The 22,513-nt window shown below is 42.0% G+C and overlaps 1 protein-coding gene across 1 annotated transcript; it reads left to right on the forward strand.

Moving 5' to 3' along the window:
- The first annotated feature begins 8,667 nt into the window (after positions 1-8,667).
- Positions 8,668-18,924, forward strand: opn3 (opsin 3). The gene is made up of 4 exons (XM_061087896.1): positions 8,668-8,995; positions 15,059-15,378; positions 17,852-18,103; positions 18,652-18,924. The coding sequence occupies exons 1-4, from the start codon at positions 8,668-8,670 to the stop codon at positions 18,922-18,924; spliced, it is 1,173 nt and encodes a 390-aa protein (XP_060943879.1).
- The last annotated feature ends 3,589 nt before the right edge of the window (positions 18,925-22,513 follow it).

Raw genomic sequence — 22,513 nt, forward strand, 5'->3', positions numbered from 1 at the left:
GCCTCTTCTGGTTTGAATTTGCTCATTATAATAATGTGAATACATGTGCCTGTGTGTGTGGAGTAGGCCATCAGCGTAATTAGTGTGATGAAAAGACCACCAGTTGTTTATGAATCATTATTTCTCACTGTGACAGCAGAGGACATTGAAGATGACGCAGACGTTTGCTTGAAGTGCATGTTTGAGAGGGAGCTGAGGAGACATCATCGGCAGAGCAGTTATTTATAAAATGATGGCCAGTGCAAATAAGTTAGTTTGAGATCAATACAAACACTGTAATTCTTACAGCAGAGATAGAAAGCAGTACTAGACTGGCATGCAATGACCCAGCAAGGTGAGGAGAGAGACTGATCATGTTGGTCAGAAAATGGACAGGACGGGTTGCACAGGGTGACAGCCTGATGCATGCTTTCATATCGTTTAACCACTAAAAGCACACATAAAACTACATTTATGACACTTTTGCATTTCAGCCAGCACTGGTACATCGGTCATCGGAGGAGGTGTGTGTTGCACGCTGTACTGACTTCAAACTTTTAGCACTTACTCAAGAGATGTCAGGCACATCAGGGAGAGGGGAGAAAACACATTTCCGTGGAAGGAGGAAAGGTGGTTCTCAAAAGAGAGTTCATCTAACGAGAGAGACATGCATGAAAGCGAGAGATGTAGGTCAGGAATCTGAAAAATATGCGTGTGGGAAAAAAATGCCGGCCAGAAGGATCAATGCATCTCAAGGCCACTGAAAACACAGGGTAAATATGTTTGTAAATAAGTTGATTGCTGAAAGTTGTGCAGTATACAAAGATTCTGTATCAGTTCCATTAACATTTATAAGCAAACCTCGACCAGTGTAGGAATTTGAGTGTATAGATCGGCACAAAGAACAATCTGTCCTTAACACAATTCCACACAGGGAACATACATCTGTGTGTATGTGTGTTGTATATATTTACATATGCATGTGTCTGTGTGTAAAGTAAAAGCCTGTCAACAGTATGACTAGAGCAGCTATACAATTTGTCTAACAATCCAATCAATATTGTTCATGTTGTTAAGCCATTGCTTCACATGTGGTGAAGACTGGTAAGGAAACCATACCATGCATTATAAAAAGATGGCAGCTTACCAAATCCTCTTGATCGCCCCCTGGTGGCTGGCTGTTGGGACAATGGGCTAAACTAAAAAGTAAAGTAAGTTAAGTAAGTTTTCTCAGAGATGGTTTCTGTCATTTTTGGTGTTTTTTATCAAACTGTTAATTGTTCCCATTAAGTCTGGTCTCACCTAGTTATTTGATGGTGTAAATACGAGATGAAAGGATTGACAGCTGACACTGACTCATGAATGTAGTCCAAAAAGCTTGGGGCATATTTGTGCATAATGATGTAATAATTGGGTGGATTCCTTGTTTTGAGTAGTACTCACCACATTACATATACTCATTATGGTTTGTGTAAATATACATTTTTAGATTATTCATGTCATATCCAAAACCAAGCTTTTTCTGCCTTATTAGATTATATCTGCATCCTTCTTCCAGCTCCTCTCAGGCTGGGAAACACTGGATGTGAAACCAGACACCAGCCCGACAATTCAACCTTCATGACATCACGGATCCGTGACTCCTCTGCCGAGAGAAACCCCCAGAGGTGGAAAATAAAAGCATCCAAGAATATCTCCGCTGCTCCTCTGTAGCTCCCAGAGCAAAATACCCTGAGTGTCAATGATAACCGTTTTATGTCTCTCACTATGGTATGTTATACTCTTAGCTGCTAAATACATACACGCACACATCAATCTTATCCCATTACTGCGAAAGCAAGATATGGTGTAGTGTAATTAATTATTCTTAAATCAATAAAGACACCACGAAGGTTAGTGTGTTAATCTGGTGTCTGTTCATCTGATTCCCGTGAAAAGATTATTTCTTGAATCCAGCTTGACATCATAGCTTGCCATAATGAAGTTGCTTTTTGCAGATTCAGAATTGGGCCGGCAATCTGTGACTCGCATGTGAGTAGAGATAAATTCTGCCTGCCCTTGTGTCTGCTCATGGAGTTTGTCTCGTGACATATTAAAACAAAGGGAATGAACTAGATTGGAAAGAAATTCCTGGCATTGTCTTATTGTCTTATACAGTGTAGATATGCACATTATTTGCACAAGCCAATGTTTATCCGTTCTTCAGAAGTGTGGAACCAAAGACACTTCCTGCAACATCTTTATCTCATCTTATATACCGTACAACCTTGGATGTTTCTTTTACATGTGAAAGGCAAAGTCACTGCATAACAGAAACATTCACATTTTTAATTAGAAGAGCAAATTCTCAAAGACACTCTGCAGTGACAGGGAAGAGGAATGATGAAAGAGACTCATCATTGAAGGCCAAGTGTGAAAATAACAATAACAGATGCTAGAAATGTTCTTTAAAATGTGCTCAATAACTATTTGGCTTGATTAAATTCAACATCTTTAATCCAGCTGCAAACTAAAAAGATACACAAGCATTTGTGCTGTGACAACAAATAGATTAAAATCACAGGTTAACAGATGTTAAAAGCTAAAAGCACATTTTTTTTAATCACCACCCCTGTCCTCAACTTCCCTATTGGCATTCTCCTCTCTGTTAATCCCTCTGAGAAAGTTCGGATTATATGACACAGCCACTTGAGAGAAGATGATTTTCAGCACGTGCATTATTGCCACTAAATATGTCTCAACTGCTGTACAGTGATGAATGTGTTCAGAGTCTGTCAAGGACTTGTGCAGTAGCTTATCAGGATCATCTAGTACGCCTTGCCGGGGTTATTATCAGGACAATTTGATGAGTAATGCCAGAGACATAGTTGGTGAATGAAATCAATGCAAAGAAAAGTGAACTAGTTTTGTGTAAGAAAAACTTAAATAAAAGGTATGATTTGGGGAAATTCATGCATGTCCTCTTCTCCTGCTCCTCCCGTACTCAGAGTTAGAGTATTATCTAAGAGTTACATCATTTGTGATTAAAGTTTGATTGGGGAAGAGCTGGCATTCTCGATGACCAGAGAAAATCCACAGAATTGCTCTTTAACTCTTGGCAAGACAGGGAATACGCGTATTTCGTCAGATGTTGATTTATTTCTTTATCCCCCCCTGCTTGTCTGGGTATCAAAAGCTGCACTGATCTCTTTTGACGGAATGAATATGATTCACTCTCTTGTTATGTCTTTCTTCTACACAGTGAGTGTGGTTTTAATTTCCAATATAAATAAGCCATGACTAAATATGCCGTTCCAGCTAATTGAGAAAATAAAAAAGGCACCATGTTAACACCTTAATGTTTGGCTGCAAGCTGTTTACTCAGTGAACCACACACCATGACTGGAGAGTATCAGCAAAGATATAATGTCATTGAATTATGCGTGGACATGTGAGTGGTGCTGGCGGAGCGGGTACAGAGCTCGGTCATGTCTGAAGTGCTGATGGTTCTGACGGTGAAAAGCCACTTAAAAATTCATCATGGAGCAAGTTCACAGCAGAGTGAGTGTATTTCTATAGTAATTGCTTCTCGGGGGGGCACAGCAGTGGATGCCTGTGTATATGCAAGCAGCTTTAATAACTCGTAAAAGAAATAAATAGAAAGAGAGGCCGACAAACAGTTGTGAGGAGAGAGAAAGATGGACAGATAGAGGAGTGTGAGAAATGATTTGATTGGAAGATTGACCTTGCTGCAGAAACTCTGAACAAAAGATAAGTGGAAATCCAAAAGAAAGCGTCTGTCTTTTAGTATTTATCGAGATTATCCAGACCTGGATTCGAAGGGTCTGTTGATAGTTAAGCCTGTTCAATTTTTTACATCTACAGCACATAATGTTGTGGCACAAATGCCATTATGCTATCTATTAAATGGATTTCAATATTTCTGTTGCAAGCGATCTGAACAATTGCTCCATGCGCGCTTGTGATTCAATCTGATCTGATCTTTTGTTTTTGTCTTTCGACACATTTTTGAAATATACTAGATAGCTCTCGAACAAAACTTTACAGACACTTCAGGTCATGCAAGAACTTGTGTATTTTATGGGTCTCATGCATGGGCATAGCACGATTGCTAAATTCAATTGCACCCCCAAAAAGTTTAAAAAATATAACTCTTGCTCGTGCTTTAACTTTGCCCTAGATGTATGAAATGTGGGGTGCATGTATATTAGACTCTGAATAAAATTGCAGTATTTTACTTATCCACTGCATCCTGCAGTACTTCATGTGTATGTAACTGTATTAGTCAGAACTACTTGTGATGTCTGATATTATTCGTATCTTTGTCTCTCTCTGCCTTTTCATTTGTAACTCCCGTTGAAATGTTACCCAGCATATGGAGCTATTTTCAGATCTGCACTGAATTACAGAAATTTTTAAGAAATTTTCTGGAGAGGCGCAGGATGTGAGAACGCAAATGTCTCTTGCTCCTGACATTTTCCACAACATTTTTCTGCCAACCCCCCCACCTACATGCAGGCTGCACCAAAGTTGAACTCGAAGTGCAGCTCTTTCTCAATCATCCACGCACATCCGTCAGTGTCCCGAAGAGACTTTGACACATGGAAGGGGAAAGACTGGGATTGAACTAGCCGCTCTATTTCCTGAGCCACAGCCTGCGATACATTTGTGCATGTGTGACCCGGGCGCTAAAACTCACTAACTCACAGGGAGCGAGTGGCTCTATGTGGATGATGTTTCTAACACAGGATGGAGTCGAAAGTGAAAAATAAGGAATAGAAATATTGCAGCATGACAAAAGAGGTGTCATACATGAAGAGGGCTCAGACAAAGATGTCGACTTTCAACCGAGATTCAAGAGCTTGTATTGATGTGATTTAAACAAAAACACGAGATTTATATATTATCTCCTGCCTCCTGCATGCTCGTTTCAAGCATCATCCCTCGTCTGAATGTACCGGACATTTTTCTTTCGCGGTGAACACATCTGACCAGAACAATCTTCTGCTGCGTTCTTTATATATAAGGAGCAAACTGCAGAAAAGTTCATGTCTGAATACAGCTTTGTTCTCCATTTACAAATCCTTACTTTTTCATGAAGTAGAGCTTATGTCCAGCCCCTTCATGTCTAAAAGAACAATCTGCTCCTTCATGCACAAGGTACGAGGGCCCTTCACTGCTTCTTGCAGCTTTAATTGCACATAAAAAAAGAATGTGATATCTTCCATTTTTTATATTTATTTAAAGCACATGAACCAAAGACCTCATTGCCCTTTTTTAATCCCCTTGGGAAAAAGTAAAAATTATTTTTTTGTCAGGTCAAAGCATAAATCCTGGTAACTAAAACGAGTTGAGTGTAAAGCTTAATCGAAAACTTTAGTGAAATACCCTCAAACCATGAAGGTGATTCAATGGATGAGCTGCAGCACGTAGCAAAACAATCTTCGATTCAGTTTGTCATTCTAGTCTTCAACGTACTGTATATTCTCATCTCTTTTGTTGTTCAAGAGATAGATGCTATGCTGTATCAACCTCAGGGCACAGAGAAATGAGGACAGACACAAAGCTTCGCAGCAGGAATTCAACGTTTCAACGTGGTGACATTTCTGTGTGGACGAATCACCAACGACCGGTGAAAGGACAGCACCTCAAAATGTCACAGTGGGTAGAGACCAGAGGTTGTCAAACTTTCTCTGGCATCGTGACCCCCGACTCCACTGACGCACACATCTTCAAAAGCCAAAAAATATTACAGACAACCTTATACTTCTATCTTAGTGAGGACACCAATTCCCATCCTGCATTCCCTAACCTTTACCATAACAAAATGTCTAACCCCAACTCTAACCCTAACCCTGACTTAAACCTAATTGTGACACTAACAATAGGCAAATGTCCTCGCTCCACAAGACAAACACGACAAGATTTATCAATCACAGGGGAAGTTACAAATGAAGAATTATTGAAAAAAGGCATCATCAAATTCTTGTTTGTGATACTCAAACCAATGCTCCCCATGTTTGAGCTCCGTGCAGTCACGACCCCAGGATCATAGACGTGGACTTCTTGCTTTTGGTGCCTCCCCCTCTGTTGTTCTCACACTCTGCTTCAATCCAAATTAAAAAATTCCAAAACAATACAAGTGCCAACCTATGCCTTATAGCTGACTGGGTGCATAAAGAGCCTACGTCTTTATGGCTTGATATTGAGAGCTTAAGTTCCTTTGGACATGGAGGGCTATAAAAAGAATAGAAGGTCGATCTCAGTTGACCTCTGTCTTCACATGTGATAATCTTGACTTCCTCGGACAACAGAAATGTGTGTCTGGATCCGCAGTGCTAATGGCATCTCGCATCTGTATGATTTACTTGTGCAACTTCAATGACTTTAAGTCAATTAATCAAAACATGTCATATCCAAAACCAAGCTTTTTCTGTTATGAACAGATAAGAGATCTTGTTTGGAGGGACCCAAAACTACTATCTAATCAAAGTCAATCAGGCACAGAGAGACAGCTTTTCCTTCTGCAGGAGGACAACTCTGTGCTCATAAGTTTGATAATGCAGGCACCTTGTGATTAAAGAAATATTGGGAAAGGGAGCTTAATATAAATATCACATATGATCAATGAGATGATGTGTGGGAGTGCCCATATTCCTCCCTTGCAACCCCACAAATTTGTTGTTGACTCCTCTCCCCTATATGTTTCAAGTGCAAAATAAAGACAGCAAATTGTCTGTGGTCCTGCAGGAAAATACAGAGGTTCTGGTTTGTTATTGGGCAAGAAATTAATACAATTCTAGCCATTAAACTTAAAACGATCCACTATGCATGTTACTTGGGAGAATAAGGGGCTTCCTATGTGATAAGTATGGAGGTAAACTATAAAATGTTATCATTTAGTGCATGAAAACATATAAGAATTGAATAACAGACAAAGCTACAATCTATCACAATGTCACAAGGTCATACTTGAATATGTATTGTTAGATTACCTAACATGTCTACTACATTCTAAAGACTATGTTTTTTTCATCTTCATGGCCTATATCAGATTTTCTCCATTCCATTATTTAGTAGTATCACTTTTTATTCTGTTAATGTTATTTTTTTTCTTATTAGTTCAATATTTTTATATTCTGTTTTGCTTTGAAGTTTGGTTGTTGTACATTATGTAATGCTTGAGTCTATTTCTTGTCTCAATGTTTGTGTCAGTGGGCCGAGCTCTATCAGTTCTGTTCTAATTTTGTCTTGTTCATCTGGAGGGAAGTCCAGCACCTGATACTGATGTGTTGTTTGTTTTAAAGAAAATCAATAAATAGTTAAAAATAAATGAATAGGCCAGCTCGTCCCTGGGATATCCCCTTGACCATGTAGAGGTGCATGGGAAAGAGGAGAATGATGGCGAAGCTGTCATCTCTGATGGAAAACCATCACAGCCTTGAGCAGCTCCTTCAGTGACAGATTGTGTCTGAGGTAGAGCTATCAGAGGTCGTTCCATCTTGCAGCAGCAAGATTCTACAACCAGTTCTTCTCTCAGTAGACCATCACCATATCTCACTCAAGTTTTCAACGGTTTAAATGTGCAATAACCATTTTCTATCCACTCAATTTCAATACACTGTTTTACCATTTGAAATTGGTTTACATTGTGCACATTTCTATCTTTTTCATAGTTCCCTATATTGTATTGGGTTACAGATTGATTACCTTTACTGAGTGTTTATTTCACTCTTCTCCTTTTGCTGCTCTAATGTGGTAAATATAGTTGCACCAACACAGGGTTATTTTATCTTATAGATCACAAGTGTTCTAATTCTCAAACATTGTCAGGAGCACAATGAGAGTCATCTGTGGAGTTCCAGTTGGTTGCTCTTGTCTAAATAAACTGTGACACCTGGTCTAACACACACACGTCTGTGACAGGAAACTGGTGTTTTGTCGGTAGTGCCTGTATAGAACTTGATCATTGTTTGTGTATTTATAAAAGTAAAATCATTCATGCATTTGAGTCTTATAATTTTATTAGAGTTTAACCTGTCACCTCAACATTCACAGGTTTTATAGCTTAATTGTCCTGAACTCTATTAAGAAGAAGAAGAAGAAGAAGAAGAAGAAGAAGAAGAAGAAGAAGCAGAAGAAGAAGAAGATATCATAGTGACACATTATAAAAACATTAAACATTATATGCAAACATTTTCAAAGTGTGAAATAACCTTAAAATATGTGCATTCTGTGTCAGAGATGCAAAAAAGATAAAACATTACGATGTTGATAATTTAATTGAATTCTGTATCAATTCACTCACTGTTAGTCACAGTAAAACAGGAAATTAGTCTTCGACATTAGTTTCAAAATAAAATCCAAAATAATCAACCAGAAAGAAAATGCAATACTGCATAACTTTAAAATTTGCTATAGCAGAGATAACTTTACAGACGATACTCCATATGCTTCCTCCATGCATCGCAATTTAAAAATCTAAATTCCATCGCACTCAGACCATGTGTTTGTCATCAAAGATGTGGATGGGGGAACGAAAAGAGTTTACTTTGAAAGCGAATCCGGAAGTGTGTCGCTGATTCCCCATGTGTGTGTGTACATTGACCCACTTTCCTCCAACTGTGCGTGGAATGGATGAGCGTGCGGGACACGCCATGCTGGGACCGGAGTCGGTGAGTTCCCGCAATGAATGGAATGAATCCCGGTAACGCGAGCAGAGCCGAGAGGAGTGCGGAGCAGCTGCTGTTCGCCGCGGGCACCTACAAACTTCTGGCCGTCGCCATCGGGACCATCGGGCTGTTCGGCTTCTGCAACAACGCGCTGGTCCTCGGGCTCTTCTGCAAGTTCAAGCGGCTCCGCACGCCCACCAACCTGCTGCTGGTCAACATCAGCCTCAGCGACCTGCTGGTGTCCATCATCGGGATCAACTTCACGTTCGTTTCGTGCGTAAAAGGCGGATGGATCTGGAGCCATGCGACGTGCGTTTGGGACGGGTTCAGCAACAGCCTGTTCGGTGAGAGAGATCACACTGTTTACTCAAACATGCCTGCTGTGTCACATTCAGCATCAACTTTTTTTTTTTTTTATTAATCCAAAAGTAATTCATTACAGTGTTTTCGCCCTCTCTGACCTGCCGTGGTTCTGTCACCTGGTGTAAACTGAGCCCATGAACACATGCAGCCTAATGTGGTTCTGTAAGAAGCAGCGAGGCGCTCATCCTCCACTTGACTTCTCCACTACGCAGGAGAGAATGATTTTTTTGTGAAAAGTGTTTAAATTCACATTAGATTTTGAAATATTAGTCCGATTTGGGCGGCTGTGGCTGAGGGGTAGAGCGGTCGTCCTCCAACCTGAAGGTCTGCAGTTCGATCCCCAGTCTGACCCATCTGCATGCCGAAGTGTCCTTGGACAAGATGCTGAACCCTGAATTGTCCTCATAGAGTAACAAAGTGCTGCGAATAGATGCACTGTGTGAATGTGTGTGTGAATGGGTGAATGTAAAACTGTACTGTAAAGCGCTTTGAGTGGTCATCAAGACTAGAAAAGCACTATATAGATACAAATCCATTTACCATTTACATTCCTGCTGTGTCACACTCATCATCAACTTTTTTTTTTTTTTTTATTAATCCAAAAGTAATTCATTACAGTGTTTTTGCCCTCTCTGACCTGCCGTGGTTCTGTCACCTGCTGTAAACTGAGCCGAGGAACACATGCAGCCTAATGTGATGCTGTAAAAAGCAGATAGGCGCTCACTCATCCTCCACTTGACTTCTCCACTACGCAGGAGAGAATGATGCTGCGAGTGGAAATGGATTTTTCTGTTAAAAGTGTTTAAATTCCCATGTGAATATTAGTCCCATTTGATTTGCGTGGAGCCGGTATTCACAAATCACCATTTGTCTCGCGGGGCTGAACAAGGTGCGACGTCCTCTGCCCTCATGGTGACACATTTTTCTGTTTGCTCGTGGTGTGAGCACTTCCTTGCAGAATATAAAGAGATATCAAATGAAAACAGTTTGCACTAGACCCTCTATAGTTTGCCTTATGGTGGGCTGCAGTGAGATGTGACCTTAATGAGCTTTTAATCCTGTTGTTTATGTTCCTATCAGACATTACACTATGCTTGTTAATAAGTTAATAAATGGCGATTTCCTTATGTCCATTGCATCCACAGCTTCCTCTGGACTGTAACATTGTCCTTTTATCATCAGCGTAACTGAGCCTGGCAGTGGCGTGTGACGGACACTGACTGGGGGTCGCTGGGCAGGTCACCCCCCCCCCCCGTAGGAATTGCAGCTAAGGAGGATGGATTTGTGGGATAATTAGCTCATTAGTGCCAACCTGCAAGTCTTCAGCTGCTTTATCAGCAAAATAATCACAGAGCTGAAGTGGAGGGCTCACTCCTGACTGATCCTTATCTGCCCCCCCCCCCTCTCCATCTTTCAATTGACATTGGGTTTCTTTTTCACTTGATCCGAGGAACACGTGTACCTGATTTTGTTGATGTGGTTTGCATTGCAAATGGGTCATGCTAATGAGAGTGACGAATCATTTAATGCAAAGCTGTTGCAGCACGTTTATAGTAAATATGCATGTCGATTCAGAAGCGAATATCCTGCCATCAACTATACGAATCGTCCACAGTAAACGAAGGGCACGATCACAGTTCACCAAAGTTCAACTCCACGTGAAGCCACGCTGCAATTTGCCTCACCACAGGAAGCACAAGTTTTGATTCGCTCGCACAGTTTGGAAGTGAACTGCTGCACTCGTGCTAGTGTGACCTTGCCCTCAGAGGGAGATTTAAAGGGCACATATTATGAAAATTCTACTTTTGTAGTGCTTCTACACGTTAATTTGGGTATCTGGCATGTCTACCGTCCCAAAAACTCTGGAAAAAAACAACTCCCGCGATTTGTTGTGGTTCCTCTATTTCAGAAACGATACGCTAGAGTGCGTCAAATGGGATTACGACCGAAAAATATGTAATTTTCCAACCATGCCCATGTAGGACCACCCCCCACCATCATCTCACCGGGCTCCGGGGAGAGATGGCCCGGCTACCCGGCTAGCGTTAGCTTGCTAGCTAACGCGCTCCACCCTCTCCCCGAGACACCTCTAAAGGCCGGCGCATGCTTCTGCGTTTTCACGGGCCCGGAGACGCAGGAGCCCTCCAGGGCCCCTCACGGCCCTTCTTACGTCCTTACGTACGTCGGCCAATTTTTCTAACTAGACGGCAAAGCCCCGCAAGCGTCACCCGGCCGCAAGGGCTGTGATTGGTCTGCTGACAACATCATTTCCGGAGTCGCATTTCCGGTTCATGCCCGGAAACCACGGAAGATTTAGAAGAACGAATATGGACCAAATAGAAGAGCACTTGGCAGAAGAGATCCGACACTATGACCACTAGTATAACCCGTCACTGACCGGCGGATTTTTCCGCCAGAAAAAGGCTCTGCGGAGCCGCCGTGGCGATGTATATAAATCGCTCCTCTTCGTGCCACACACGAAGAAGAGCCGACTTCGACAAAAAATATTACTCCGCCTAGTGTTCTGGCGGGGAATTGCATGGCAACCCGCGCAATGGTTGGAAAACCATGAATGAGAACGAGTCCTGTGTTACAGCTGCGTGCCTGCGGGCCCCTGACAACGCAGAAGCATGCTCCGGCCTTAAGAGGGGGTGAGAGGGGGGCGGGGCACTCAAAACTGGTCAATCTGAGGAGGGCTGTTTTAGACAGGGTAAAAAAGTTGCTGTTTTAAATGATCTTTGTGGTATTTTGACCAAAATATGTTACAAACATTTCATTAAGACCCCAATGAACCATATCAACTGTGGTAAAATGGGCATATGATTGGTCCTTTAACACCTTCCAAAGTGCGAATTTTAAATAACCGCAGTTTTTGTGTGTCTGTGTGTAATTTGAAATCAGATCCTATGGGAAACAATGACCCGGCAGCTTAACTCCGTGCATGCCTGCTGTCGTTTGTGTGTATCAGCACTTTGGGCCATGTGCCAGAACGGCCTTGCTCTTGGATAAGGTGAGGGAACAGATGTCAAATATTCATAATTAAAGATATGAGTAAAAAATGATGAGATACGGTTGTTTTGGTTTTGAAGTTACTACCACCAAAGGCAAGTAAGCTGACTGAGCATGCTCACAGTGATGTTCTCTGATATTTCACGGATTTTTGAACTTATTGCCACGGACTGGCCCCACATGCTTGTTGTTTCTGGTCCTTTCTGTGTTCTCGTCTTGAGAGACATATTTTGCAAAAAGAAGGTTGTCTGGACAGAGGTTTTTTTAAACAGGAAGCAGAAAATATCTGTTAAAAGAAAATGTCCTGGCGTGGTTATAGAGTGACTTGCTTTCTCATTTAGGTGACATTGCACAGAAAGGATGTGGCGTCCGGCTGCTTTGGCCCACACTCAGATGGGTAACAGAAAGCTGATGCAGAGGACGGACATTTTCAGCTACTGTGACACATCCTGTCCTTCCCTTGTTATTTGCAGTGCAGTGTTGCAACAATCAAAAAAAATGAAACCTGTTGTACATGACACGCTTGATTTGGTGGAAGCACCACAGGCCCTGCAGCCCCTTCTGGTAGAACAAGGATAATATGTCTTCCTGCTGACTCAGGTTTGTAATATAAAAGTGTACAAAAAATAAATCGCACAGCTGTAACCCTGACACACCATCATTTTTGTGCCTTATCATACCCACTGGACGCTGTTGTCAGTGTGACCTACACACACACACACACACACAGGCTACTGGGCCGGAGCGATAAGCCCTTGCAGCTCCATCCTTCCTACTGAAACCCTATCCGGGCAGCTGTGGCTCAAGCTGAGTGCTTCATGTGAATCACCCCCCTGTTTTGCGTGTAGGGGTGGGCGATACAGCCTCAAAATGGTATCACGATATTTCAAGGATTTTCTATGAAAACGATATCTATGAAGATATGGACACAAGATACTGAACAACGTTTTATCGGTGATTGCAGCGTGTAGGCAGCAGCAGCATTAATCAGTGCAAACAAAATGAAAGACAATTTCCATCAGCTGGATCATCTTTTGTCTTTCTGTGACCACTTTGAGTTGAGGTAGTCCTACTTCCACTTGAGCATCCCTGAGTGCCTGCTGTCCACTACCAGCGCTTAGCAAGGCAGAAACACTCTTTTTGTTCTATCAATCCTGGGGTCCTTCACACTTGTGTGTCTCTCTCTCTCACTCTCTCTCTCACAGTCTCTCTCTCACTAGGGTGACCAGATGTTATTTTCAGATTGTCATAAAGCTATAGGTGCTTACAAACCCATTTTATGATATTTTTTAGCACAGATTCAGGTTTAAAACAGGTTGAATCATTAATGAATTATATATGATCATCTAATCCGGGAATAGACAAATGAAAGCACATCAATAACACTCATACATATTTTACACAAAAGGAAAGGGAGAGTTTTAATAACTGAAGGCAGAAATTATTGCCCACAGCAATATCCCATGAATATAATTGTGTTGGGATTGCCTGCTATTACGAATAGGCATTGGAGAGGATTATGATTTTGGGATTAGTCCTTCTTTGATTTTGGGGGGAAAGTGACAGGCATTTCTCATAAAAATGAATTACAAATTTAGAATATTTTTTTAATGGTAAATGAAGCTTACAAATAGCAATGTGCAGACGACGGCCAAAGAACGACAGTCTGGTCCAGTTATTGAGAGCGATGGCTTTGACAACATTGGCCCAGTTGTCTGTTCTTTGTCCTCTTCAACGAGTTAAGAACATCTCGCAATATTTTCGCCAGTGTGATCTTTGGAAAAGATACTTGTCTCAAGGCAGGAGTTGCGCAGCTTCCAGTCGTTGTCGATGTAGTGCGCGGTCAGGCTTGATGTATGGTATTGTGGTTCGGCTCGACCACAGGTCCGTGGTTGAGGCATAAAACTCCACAGACGATAATGTAGTTGCTTGTTGGTCTTGCATGCTTCATTGCAGGCAAGGATATGTAACCGCATCAGTGCTTTACATCCACTGTTTGCTCTGCCTGTATGAAGAGCAACTAGCGAGAGCAAGTAGCGGGTGCTCTTCGGGTCGAGTCATTTGTTTACTTTTGGCCGGACATTATCAGCAGCTCCTGTCTCCTCCTCACGTACCTTAAAGGTTCAGTGTGTAAGATTAAGTGACATTTACTGGTGAAATTACATGTTGCAGCTAAAAAACCTCACGTCACCCTCCCCTTCCAAACATGAGAGAGAACCTGGGGCAGCCTTCAGTTGTCATAAAAACGCAAAAGATGTTTAGTTTGCTCAGTCTTGGCAACTGTACAAACATGTCCTCAGTAGAGAGGACCCTATACCGATGTAATTTAAAGTATTTAAATATAGAGGACACATTCTAGGGTAAAGAAAACAACAATTTGTACAATATAGATGAAACACACTGGGGAAAACATGTGGTGAAAGAAGTTAGTTGTGTTTCCACCTTTAGCAGTAACAGTTTTCTTTCATATGAATGTCGAAGGTCTGGCCTCTTGTAGCCAAACCGCTTCCACACTATCGAAGAAGCAGTTTCTTTTAAGGTAGTAAATCATTATCGGAGGCTGATGCACTCTCGCTCTCGCTTGCAGACATGTTTGGGCTTGTGATGTTGTTTTGCGCTCTAAGGAAAGTGTGTGTCTGTGTGTGTGTCTCTGTATGTGGGTGTGTGTGTGTGTGTGTTTGTGTGTGATGTTTATTGACAAAAAAGATGCAGAATCAATTTTAGACGCTGCACCATGACTCTGGCTTGCAGAATTTGAAGCAGACCATGTAACTTTGACAAGAAAACCCAGGCTGTACAATGCAGACGTACGTCCTTGAGGAGTGTGTGTGTGTGTGTGTGTGTGTGTGTGGGGGGGGGGGGTTCATGGATTCAACACAGAAATGATGGAAATTGATGTTCAGTACCAAGATGATGCCTTTAAATGGCTCCGGATGAAATTCATTCAGTCTTAAGAGATGATGAGTAGTCACTGACCCAGATCCTGCAGTGATCACTCTGCATTACTCAGCGTGGATGTCTCTCTCCCTCACCAGGCATTGTTTCCATCATGACTCTGGCGGCCCTGGCCTATGAGCGCTACATCCGGGTGGTCCATGCCCAGGTGGTGGACTTCCCCTGGGCGTGGCGGGCCATCGCCCACATCTGGCTGTACTCCCTGGCCTGGACGGGAGCTCCTCTTCTGGGGTGGAACCGCTACACTCTGGAGATCCACCAGCTGGGCTGTTCTATGGACTGGGCATCGAAGGACCCGAATGACGCCTCCTTCATCCTCTTGTTCCTCCTGGCCTGTTTCTTTGTGCCTGTGGGCATCATGATCTACTGCTACGGCAACATCCTCTACACAGTGCAAATGGTAAGACACGCAGATGTTCTCTTTACTGTTTTATTCTCAATCTATAGATCAGAATTTAACATGAGTTTGCTAGTCTGCTACTTTTATAGCTGCTTTTTGTTATCGATGAAAAATAAAAAAGCTACATTATTTGCTCAAACAATAGTCAGAAAACCCAAAGATCTTCAGTTTACTTTACATGTAAAATCAGCACATTTTCAAGCATCAGGATCTAAAATTAGATAGAGTGACATGTATCAATGCATCAATGTTTTTACTCTTCAACAACTTCACGATCTGACATTTCTACAGTTCTCATCATTTAATCTTCAAATAACCTTTAATATTGAACGTATCGCCTGTCCAATTCTCATCATGTTCAACACTATGGTAGGGTACCGAAATTAGGAGTCCGTCAGGCATCACTTCCTACACAGGCGATACTAATCGGGCTGAATCACAGATTTGCCTCATTTTGGTGCATTATGAACAGCAATAGTCGCCCAGACAGAAAAAAAATTAACTATTTCAAATGTTGCAGCCTTGATTTCTCGGAACACAGGCGCACACATTCCCTTCAATAAATGTCCCCTCTTCTAAATACAGATGTGAAATTAAGTTTGAAATGTCTGCTACAAATTAAATAAATGTACGTGCTGTTATTACCTGCAGCTATACAGACTATTTTTCCTTTTTTAATGAAAAGAAACGGTTTGACCTTCTGCAGACACGTACTGCCTCTCACTCCTCTTTCATTATAGACTCCACTATTGTAATATGTGTCTGTGGCTATAGTGCTTGCTCTGTAGGGTGCAAATCGTTGGAAAGCTCATCGTTCCCTGAAATTAGTGAATCTATTTGTACGACCAAGCAGATGGTCACTGAAGTGTTATAATAGGAGAGTATTTAAGCAGTATGTAAATGAGGAACACAAACATCGAATGAGGTGTCTGTCTGCATCACAACTGGCCGCAGCTGTTATCTTTATGTCCTCCAGTGTTCACAACCTTGTTTGAGCTGCTACTTCCTCACAGCCCCGAGCACAAGTGCACAATACACTCAGCCCCTACGCAAATTCCCAGAACACATCAGAGGCCTGGTAGGACTCATCGCATGTCACAGCATTCTGGGAGTTGCAATGAAAAACCTTCAAAGAGACATACGCTGAACCCTACAGAGTATTTTTGGCTTGTTACACAAGAAAAGAAGAAAAAGGGAAACAATTTTTAACATGGAAATGAATCATCAGAAATGTAGAACATGAATAAAGAACAGAACTTGCAAATTCATGAATACATTTGAAAGCTTGCAGGGATTCAGTCAGCTGCTGTCGACTGTCCTGAGGGAGTCTGTAATGTAGCCATATGCTTTATCATCTCATCTCTTCATCTGAAGGTTATAATCCACAGAGTCAGTCACCCACTCAGACTATCGCAATGCTATTGCTAAGCTTTTGGGAATAAAGCTCCACGATGCTGCACTTATAAACAGTTGTTTGATTTTAAATAGACATATTCTCACTGGTAGGTCTCTGTGTTAATTCATTACATTCAGGTATTGCTGAAAGAGTCTTACCCATAGATAAACAAAGCTTCTCCATTTCTTCCCGTCATTAAAATATGAGGCCAAAATATGCAGGATATGAATTCTGTCATCTTGACCAATTGGAGCCAGAGTCTGCGCGGTAGCGATCAAGTGTAAAAAACATGCTCAACCAATCTTGAGTCAGTCTCCGTTGTCAGTCATGATGTTTCAGCCTGCTTTTATAATGTCAAGTAAAATTAGGACCAAACTTACCTGGAAAAATGAGTTACAAAGTTGCAAACTTATTTTAAATTACAGAAACTATCTTTAAAAACAGTATTTGACATTTATGTTGACCTTTTTTGTTTGGTCCACATCCCACCTACTGACATGGAGGAGGCAGGATTTATGACCCATACTGCAGCCAGCCACCAGGTGGCGATGGAGACACTTTGGGTTCATTTTTTTGGGAGCAATCATGTCTTCCATCTTTTAATACAGTTGGGGTTCTGCATCATTTGCAGGACGTGGTCTACCCGGCCCACTGACCCCTCAGGCCAAGCCAAAATAAGCAACAGAGCTCTAGCAGGACACATCAAGACATTTTTAATGCTCCATGTTTTTTTATGTGACTGGGAATTGTTCAGTCTAGTTGAAGCCTGATACTCAAGCATAGGACGTCTTGTCCATTGCCAGCGTCATTACCTTCCTTATCCTGGGATAGGTTGAGACAGAAAGAATCCACCCTTTGTTTCTCTGGGATAGAGGGACGAATTTGTTGGTCGAAGCAAATGAGACAGCCTAGTCACACCACTGTGACCCAATTGGTCATCAAATGCAGCCTCCAAAGGATGCAGCCCCTGACTTGAGACGCAGCTTATTGTTCGGGTATGACAATGTGGTCATCTGTCTTATTGTTTGGCCAAAGTCTCCCTCATGGTGGCATCTCACTTTCACCTGTTTCTCGTAGCTGCGCTCCATCCAGGACCTCCAGACGGTTCAGATCATCAAGATTCTGCGGTACGAGAAGAAGGTCGCCGTCATGTTTCTCCTGATGATCTCCTGCTTCCTGGTGTGTTGGACACCCTACGCTGCTGTGTCCATGATGGAGGCCTTCGGCAGGAAGAGCATGGTCTCCCCCACAATGGCCATCATCCCCTCGTTCTTTGCTAAGTCCAGCACTGCCTACAATCCCCTGATCTATGTGTTCATGAGCAGAAAGGTTTGTAGTGATAAAGTTTTCTTATAGTTTCTGTTTGCAGGAAGGAACATTCAATTCTGGGAAAACTCTGTACCTATCCAGCACTAATATCTTGATCTATGTGGCTACTCTACTAGCCGTCTATGTGCTCTACTGAAATTGGAATTGAATATGGACAGATGGAACAAATCAAGAGCATCTCAAAAAGGGTTGAAGGTTTGTTCTCTCGTGCTGCTTCAGTTTGACATTCGAGAAAAGAAAAAAAAGGAAACTAGTATTTTTTTTAAGCAATTTTAGACAAATTAGTGCAGAATTTTATTTGAAGAGAAGTGGAGATAAAGGGCTGTAAAGGTTTCTGAAAAAATCTATTTCAAGATGAGAAAAATATCTGCAATTAATGCGTTCTGCGTACTTAAATATACAGAATGCATTTATTTTGTGTTGAAGTGAAATTGCTGGCATCCTGATATCCTTTGTGTTTTATGGGAAAATGAGTGAGGAAAGGGTGCTATTTCATCCCCTTGTTTAATACCATGCTTTTATCTTTCCTCCTCTTCCTCCTCTCATAGTTCCGCCGCTGTTTGCTGCAGCTGCTCTGCTCGCGCTTCTCTTGGCTGCAGCGCAGCATTAAAGAGCGCCCCCTGGCTCCGGTCGAGCGTCCCATCCGGCCGATTGTTGTGTCCCGCGCTTGCGGGAGCAGAAACCGACCCAAAAAGAGGGTGACATTCAACTCCTCCTCCATAGTCTTCATCATCACCAGCAATGACTTTCAGCACCTTGACGTGCCCTCCAAGTCTGGAGGATCCTCCGAAGGGAACGTCATTCAAGTGAGACCACTGTGATCCAAAAGGACTGGTCTTTTGACCCCACCACTCAGTATGCCTTAGGATGTCTCATGCAATTCCAAGCCAAAATAACCCTGTCTGACCTCCTTTCTACATCTACACACAGTTACAGACCTGTTACAAGTTAAATGTAAATATCCAACTGTTGGGCCGAAAACTCAACTCAACCAATTTCCCAACAGTCTAAGCAGGTAGTATGAAAGTGTCCAACATCATCAAACACCATCAGCTGTGGTGACATTAGTACATAATGTTGTAGTTAACAATGATGTTTCCCTTAGAAAAAGAACCACAGCTCTTTGTTAAACATACCATGCAGTGTACATGACTCCTGTGGGACTGTGTTGAGCTGCCAGCTGAGTTATGGACCTGTGCTTGGATCCACATGTGATAGCACATTGTTTTAGTTGGTACCCAACTGCAAGTGTGTAAAATGGGAAATAAGCCTTAGCCCCTTAGCCATATACCATAGTACACAAACTGACTTTACTATGTATGGATTCAATAAAGAGATCATATTTTAGGATATCGAGTTTGTGTGCCTTATATGTTATTAAATCGTCCTGTGTGATGAGTCGCCTGAGGACGAAAGCAGAGTAATCAGATAAGGGGATGTGAGCCTTGGACCTTGTATGCTCCAGTGACACGCTCCTTTCATAACCTCCTGGGCTGTCGGCTATGAATAGACTTGATGAATAGATTTTAATTTCTGATAATACAGTGAGAATGGGTGTGAGTTTTTACATGTATTGTTCCTTTCATAGTATAGATTGGCATTATGAGAAACATTCTTATTCGCCTTGTTGCTAAGAGTGAGAAGTGAAGATTGATTCGATTCTCATCTGCATTTTAAATAGGAAGCTGATGAAGAGAAACATTTAGCATAAAGACTTGAAATGGGCCTTGCTAAAAGTTAATTACATGAAATTGTAATTAACCTCTTCAAAAACCTGAGAGTTGTGGTGGGAATTTGTATTTAATTCCCTGGTGAGGAAATAAACCATCAGACTGAGTGATCACTTCAATGATATCAAAGTATTTAATTAATGGTCAAGAAACAATTTACAGAGAATAGATTTGAACACAAACAGAGTTACTAAGCAAAGACTTGGCCAAGCGGGACACAATTCTCAACACCACTGCAGGTATCAAGGATCTGACAAAGGGCAAGATGAGATGTGCCAGCTTTTATGCACAGCTCAAAGGTTCCACGTCATCCTTCGATATCAGGCAGGATGTGTCCAGTGGTCAGACATTGGCAGAGAAGGGACAAAATGCCCCCCTCTCTCCTGAGTGTATAGACACTGGGCAGAACATCAAATAGTCACAAGGACGTTTAGGTTCAAACTAACTAACATTTCCTGATATCAGGCAGATGCAAACATTAAGTAGAATTTATATAATGATGTTTTTCAGGTCAATCCAACTGAACTTTGAGCATAGCTATGTCAGGACAGAAGGATCTGTTACATTTTATAAGAGGACAGTTAGATTCAATTATTTCCATGACAAGATTAAAACAAGTTTTACAATAATGTGTCGACAAATATGACAACGTGAAAACTTGCTGTCAAGCCACAATTTTTGGGGTTTGACATCAATAAAAAAGTATACAATGAAGTAAAATGTTAATTGATTAGCTGAAGTTGACCCATAATAAACTATTTGAGACATTATTTTAATGAAGACAATGAAATAAGAGTGAAAATAATGCGACAGCGTGAGAGGGGTTACTCAGTGATGAATGCAGAAATAATTTTGACAAGAATGTGCAGCTCCCCTCCAACTTCATTTTTGAGGGGTTTTCTAGGGCGTTTTCAGCTCAGGTTTCCTCAGAGTTGGTTCGTTAACAGGACCCACTTGCAAGTACGAGCTCAACTGCAGCTGAAACTAGAGGTTTGACTCTGTGTGGACAATGAACTTCACACCACATGTCAAATAGCCCTGCACACAACTATACGATGTGGCAAAGGAGCAAAACACCAAGTGACTCTTTATGTTAGAAGCTTAAAAAAAAACAAAACAGACAAATTAGAATATGGTGGGCCACAACAATCTAGATAATAAATGGGATACACTGCTTTGACATTGCAAGATAGGGCATTAGCCTCAGTGGAGGTAATGTATGTTCTCGCAGAACACCTTACTCGCAGAAAACTAATATCTAATATTCATATATTTTCATCAAGACCTAAAACGGAGCTAAAACTGTGAATATTGGATTTGTCATGCGGTGAAAAACACTGAGTTCTTATGTAGCTTTGCAACTTTTGCATTTGTAAATAAGTAAATGCTAAAATGTTATCCTTATCAAGGGACTCAACACTTACTCCTCTGCCCCCTTGTAACTAAAGGACATTTGTTGTTGCAGGTTTAAGAATTTGTTGATAAACTCCTCGCCCATCAAGCTAGAACCGCAGCTCTTTCGAGACTGATCCCTAGGATAGAATCGCCGTCGGGGTCAGTGGTCACCGACCCCAAATTGATAAATGATCAATTTTGAATTTCTAGTCTGACCTGTATACCTCAGAGTACTCACCTGAAATCTGGAAGAACCACAATCCCCTGGAGGAGCTCTCATATCCCAAAGTTGATGGCAATCTGGCTGATAAACTGGGCGCTCCGATTGCAGCGGCAGAAGTACAGGAGGCGATTGGGCAGCTACAGAACGGCAAATCCCCTGGCCCAGATGGGTTTGTAGTAGAATTCTACAAAGCATATTCAATCCTAATAATCCCACATTTGGCTAATGTCTACAACGAATCCTTTAATAGTGGGAGATTGCCTCCAACCCTATCAGAAGCCAACGTCTCTCTTTTGTTAAAAAAAGACAAGGACCCCCTTGAATGTAGTAACTATAGGCCCATCTCACTTTTAAATGTGGACCAAAAGATTCTTGCCAAGGTTCTAGCCACTCGTCTGCAGCAAGCCCTACCTACCCTAATTTCTACAGACCAGACTGGAATCATGGCCGGACGGAACTCTTCGTGCAACACCAGGAGACTTCTCAACATTATCGGCTCCCCCAATCCTGTCACACCCGAGGTGGTAATTTCTTTAGACGCTGAGAAAGCGTTCGACAGGGTTGAGTGGAAGTATCTGTACTGCGTCCTGTCTAAATTTGGTTTGAGGCTTTATTGCATGGATTAGACTGCTTTATGACTCCAACTGCCCATATCCTTACAAACGGTTTGAGGTCGCCCCCTTTTGCCCTCTGTCGGGGCACCAGATAGGGATGCCCCCTCTTCCCCCTCCTATTTGCTCTAGCTATCGAGCCATTGGCCATTTGGCTTTGGGGGGAGGGGCGAGTTGAGGGCATCACCAGACATTATGTCACCCACAAGCTGTCCCTTTGTTCCGACGATTTGTTATTATATGTGTCTAACCCAGCCTCATCCATCCCTGTTATCGCAGACATTTTAACCCAATTTGGCAGATACTCTGGTTACGTCAAATTTGAATTAAAGTAAACTTCTTCCTATAAATGAACTGTCTAAGAAGATGCCGCCATCCTCTTTCCCATTTAGAGTTGTTTCAGAGGGGTTTTGATATCTGGGCCTATTTGTGACTGCATCTTTCAAGGACA

This window comes from Limanda limanda, chromosome 15 (assembly GCF_963576545.1).
Source record: "Limanda limanda chromosome 15, fLimLim1.1, whole genome shotgun sequence".
Classification (NCBI taxonomy): Eukaryota; Metazoa; Chordata; class Actinopteri; order Pleuronectiformes; family Pleuronectidae; genus Limanda; species Limanda limanda.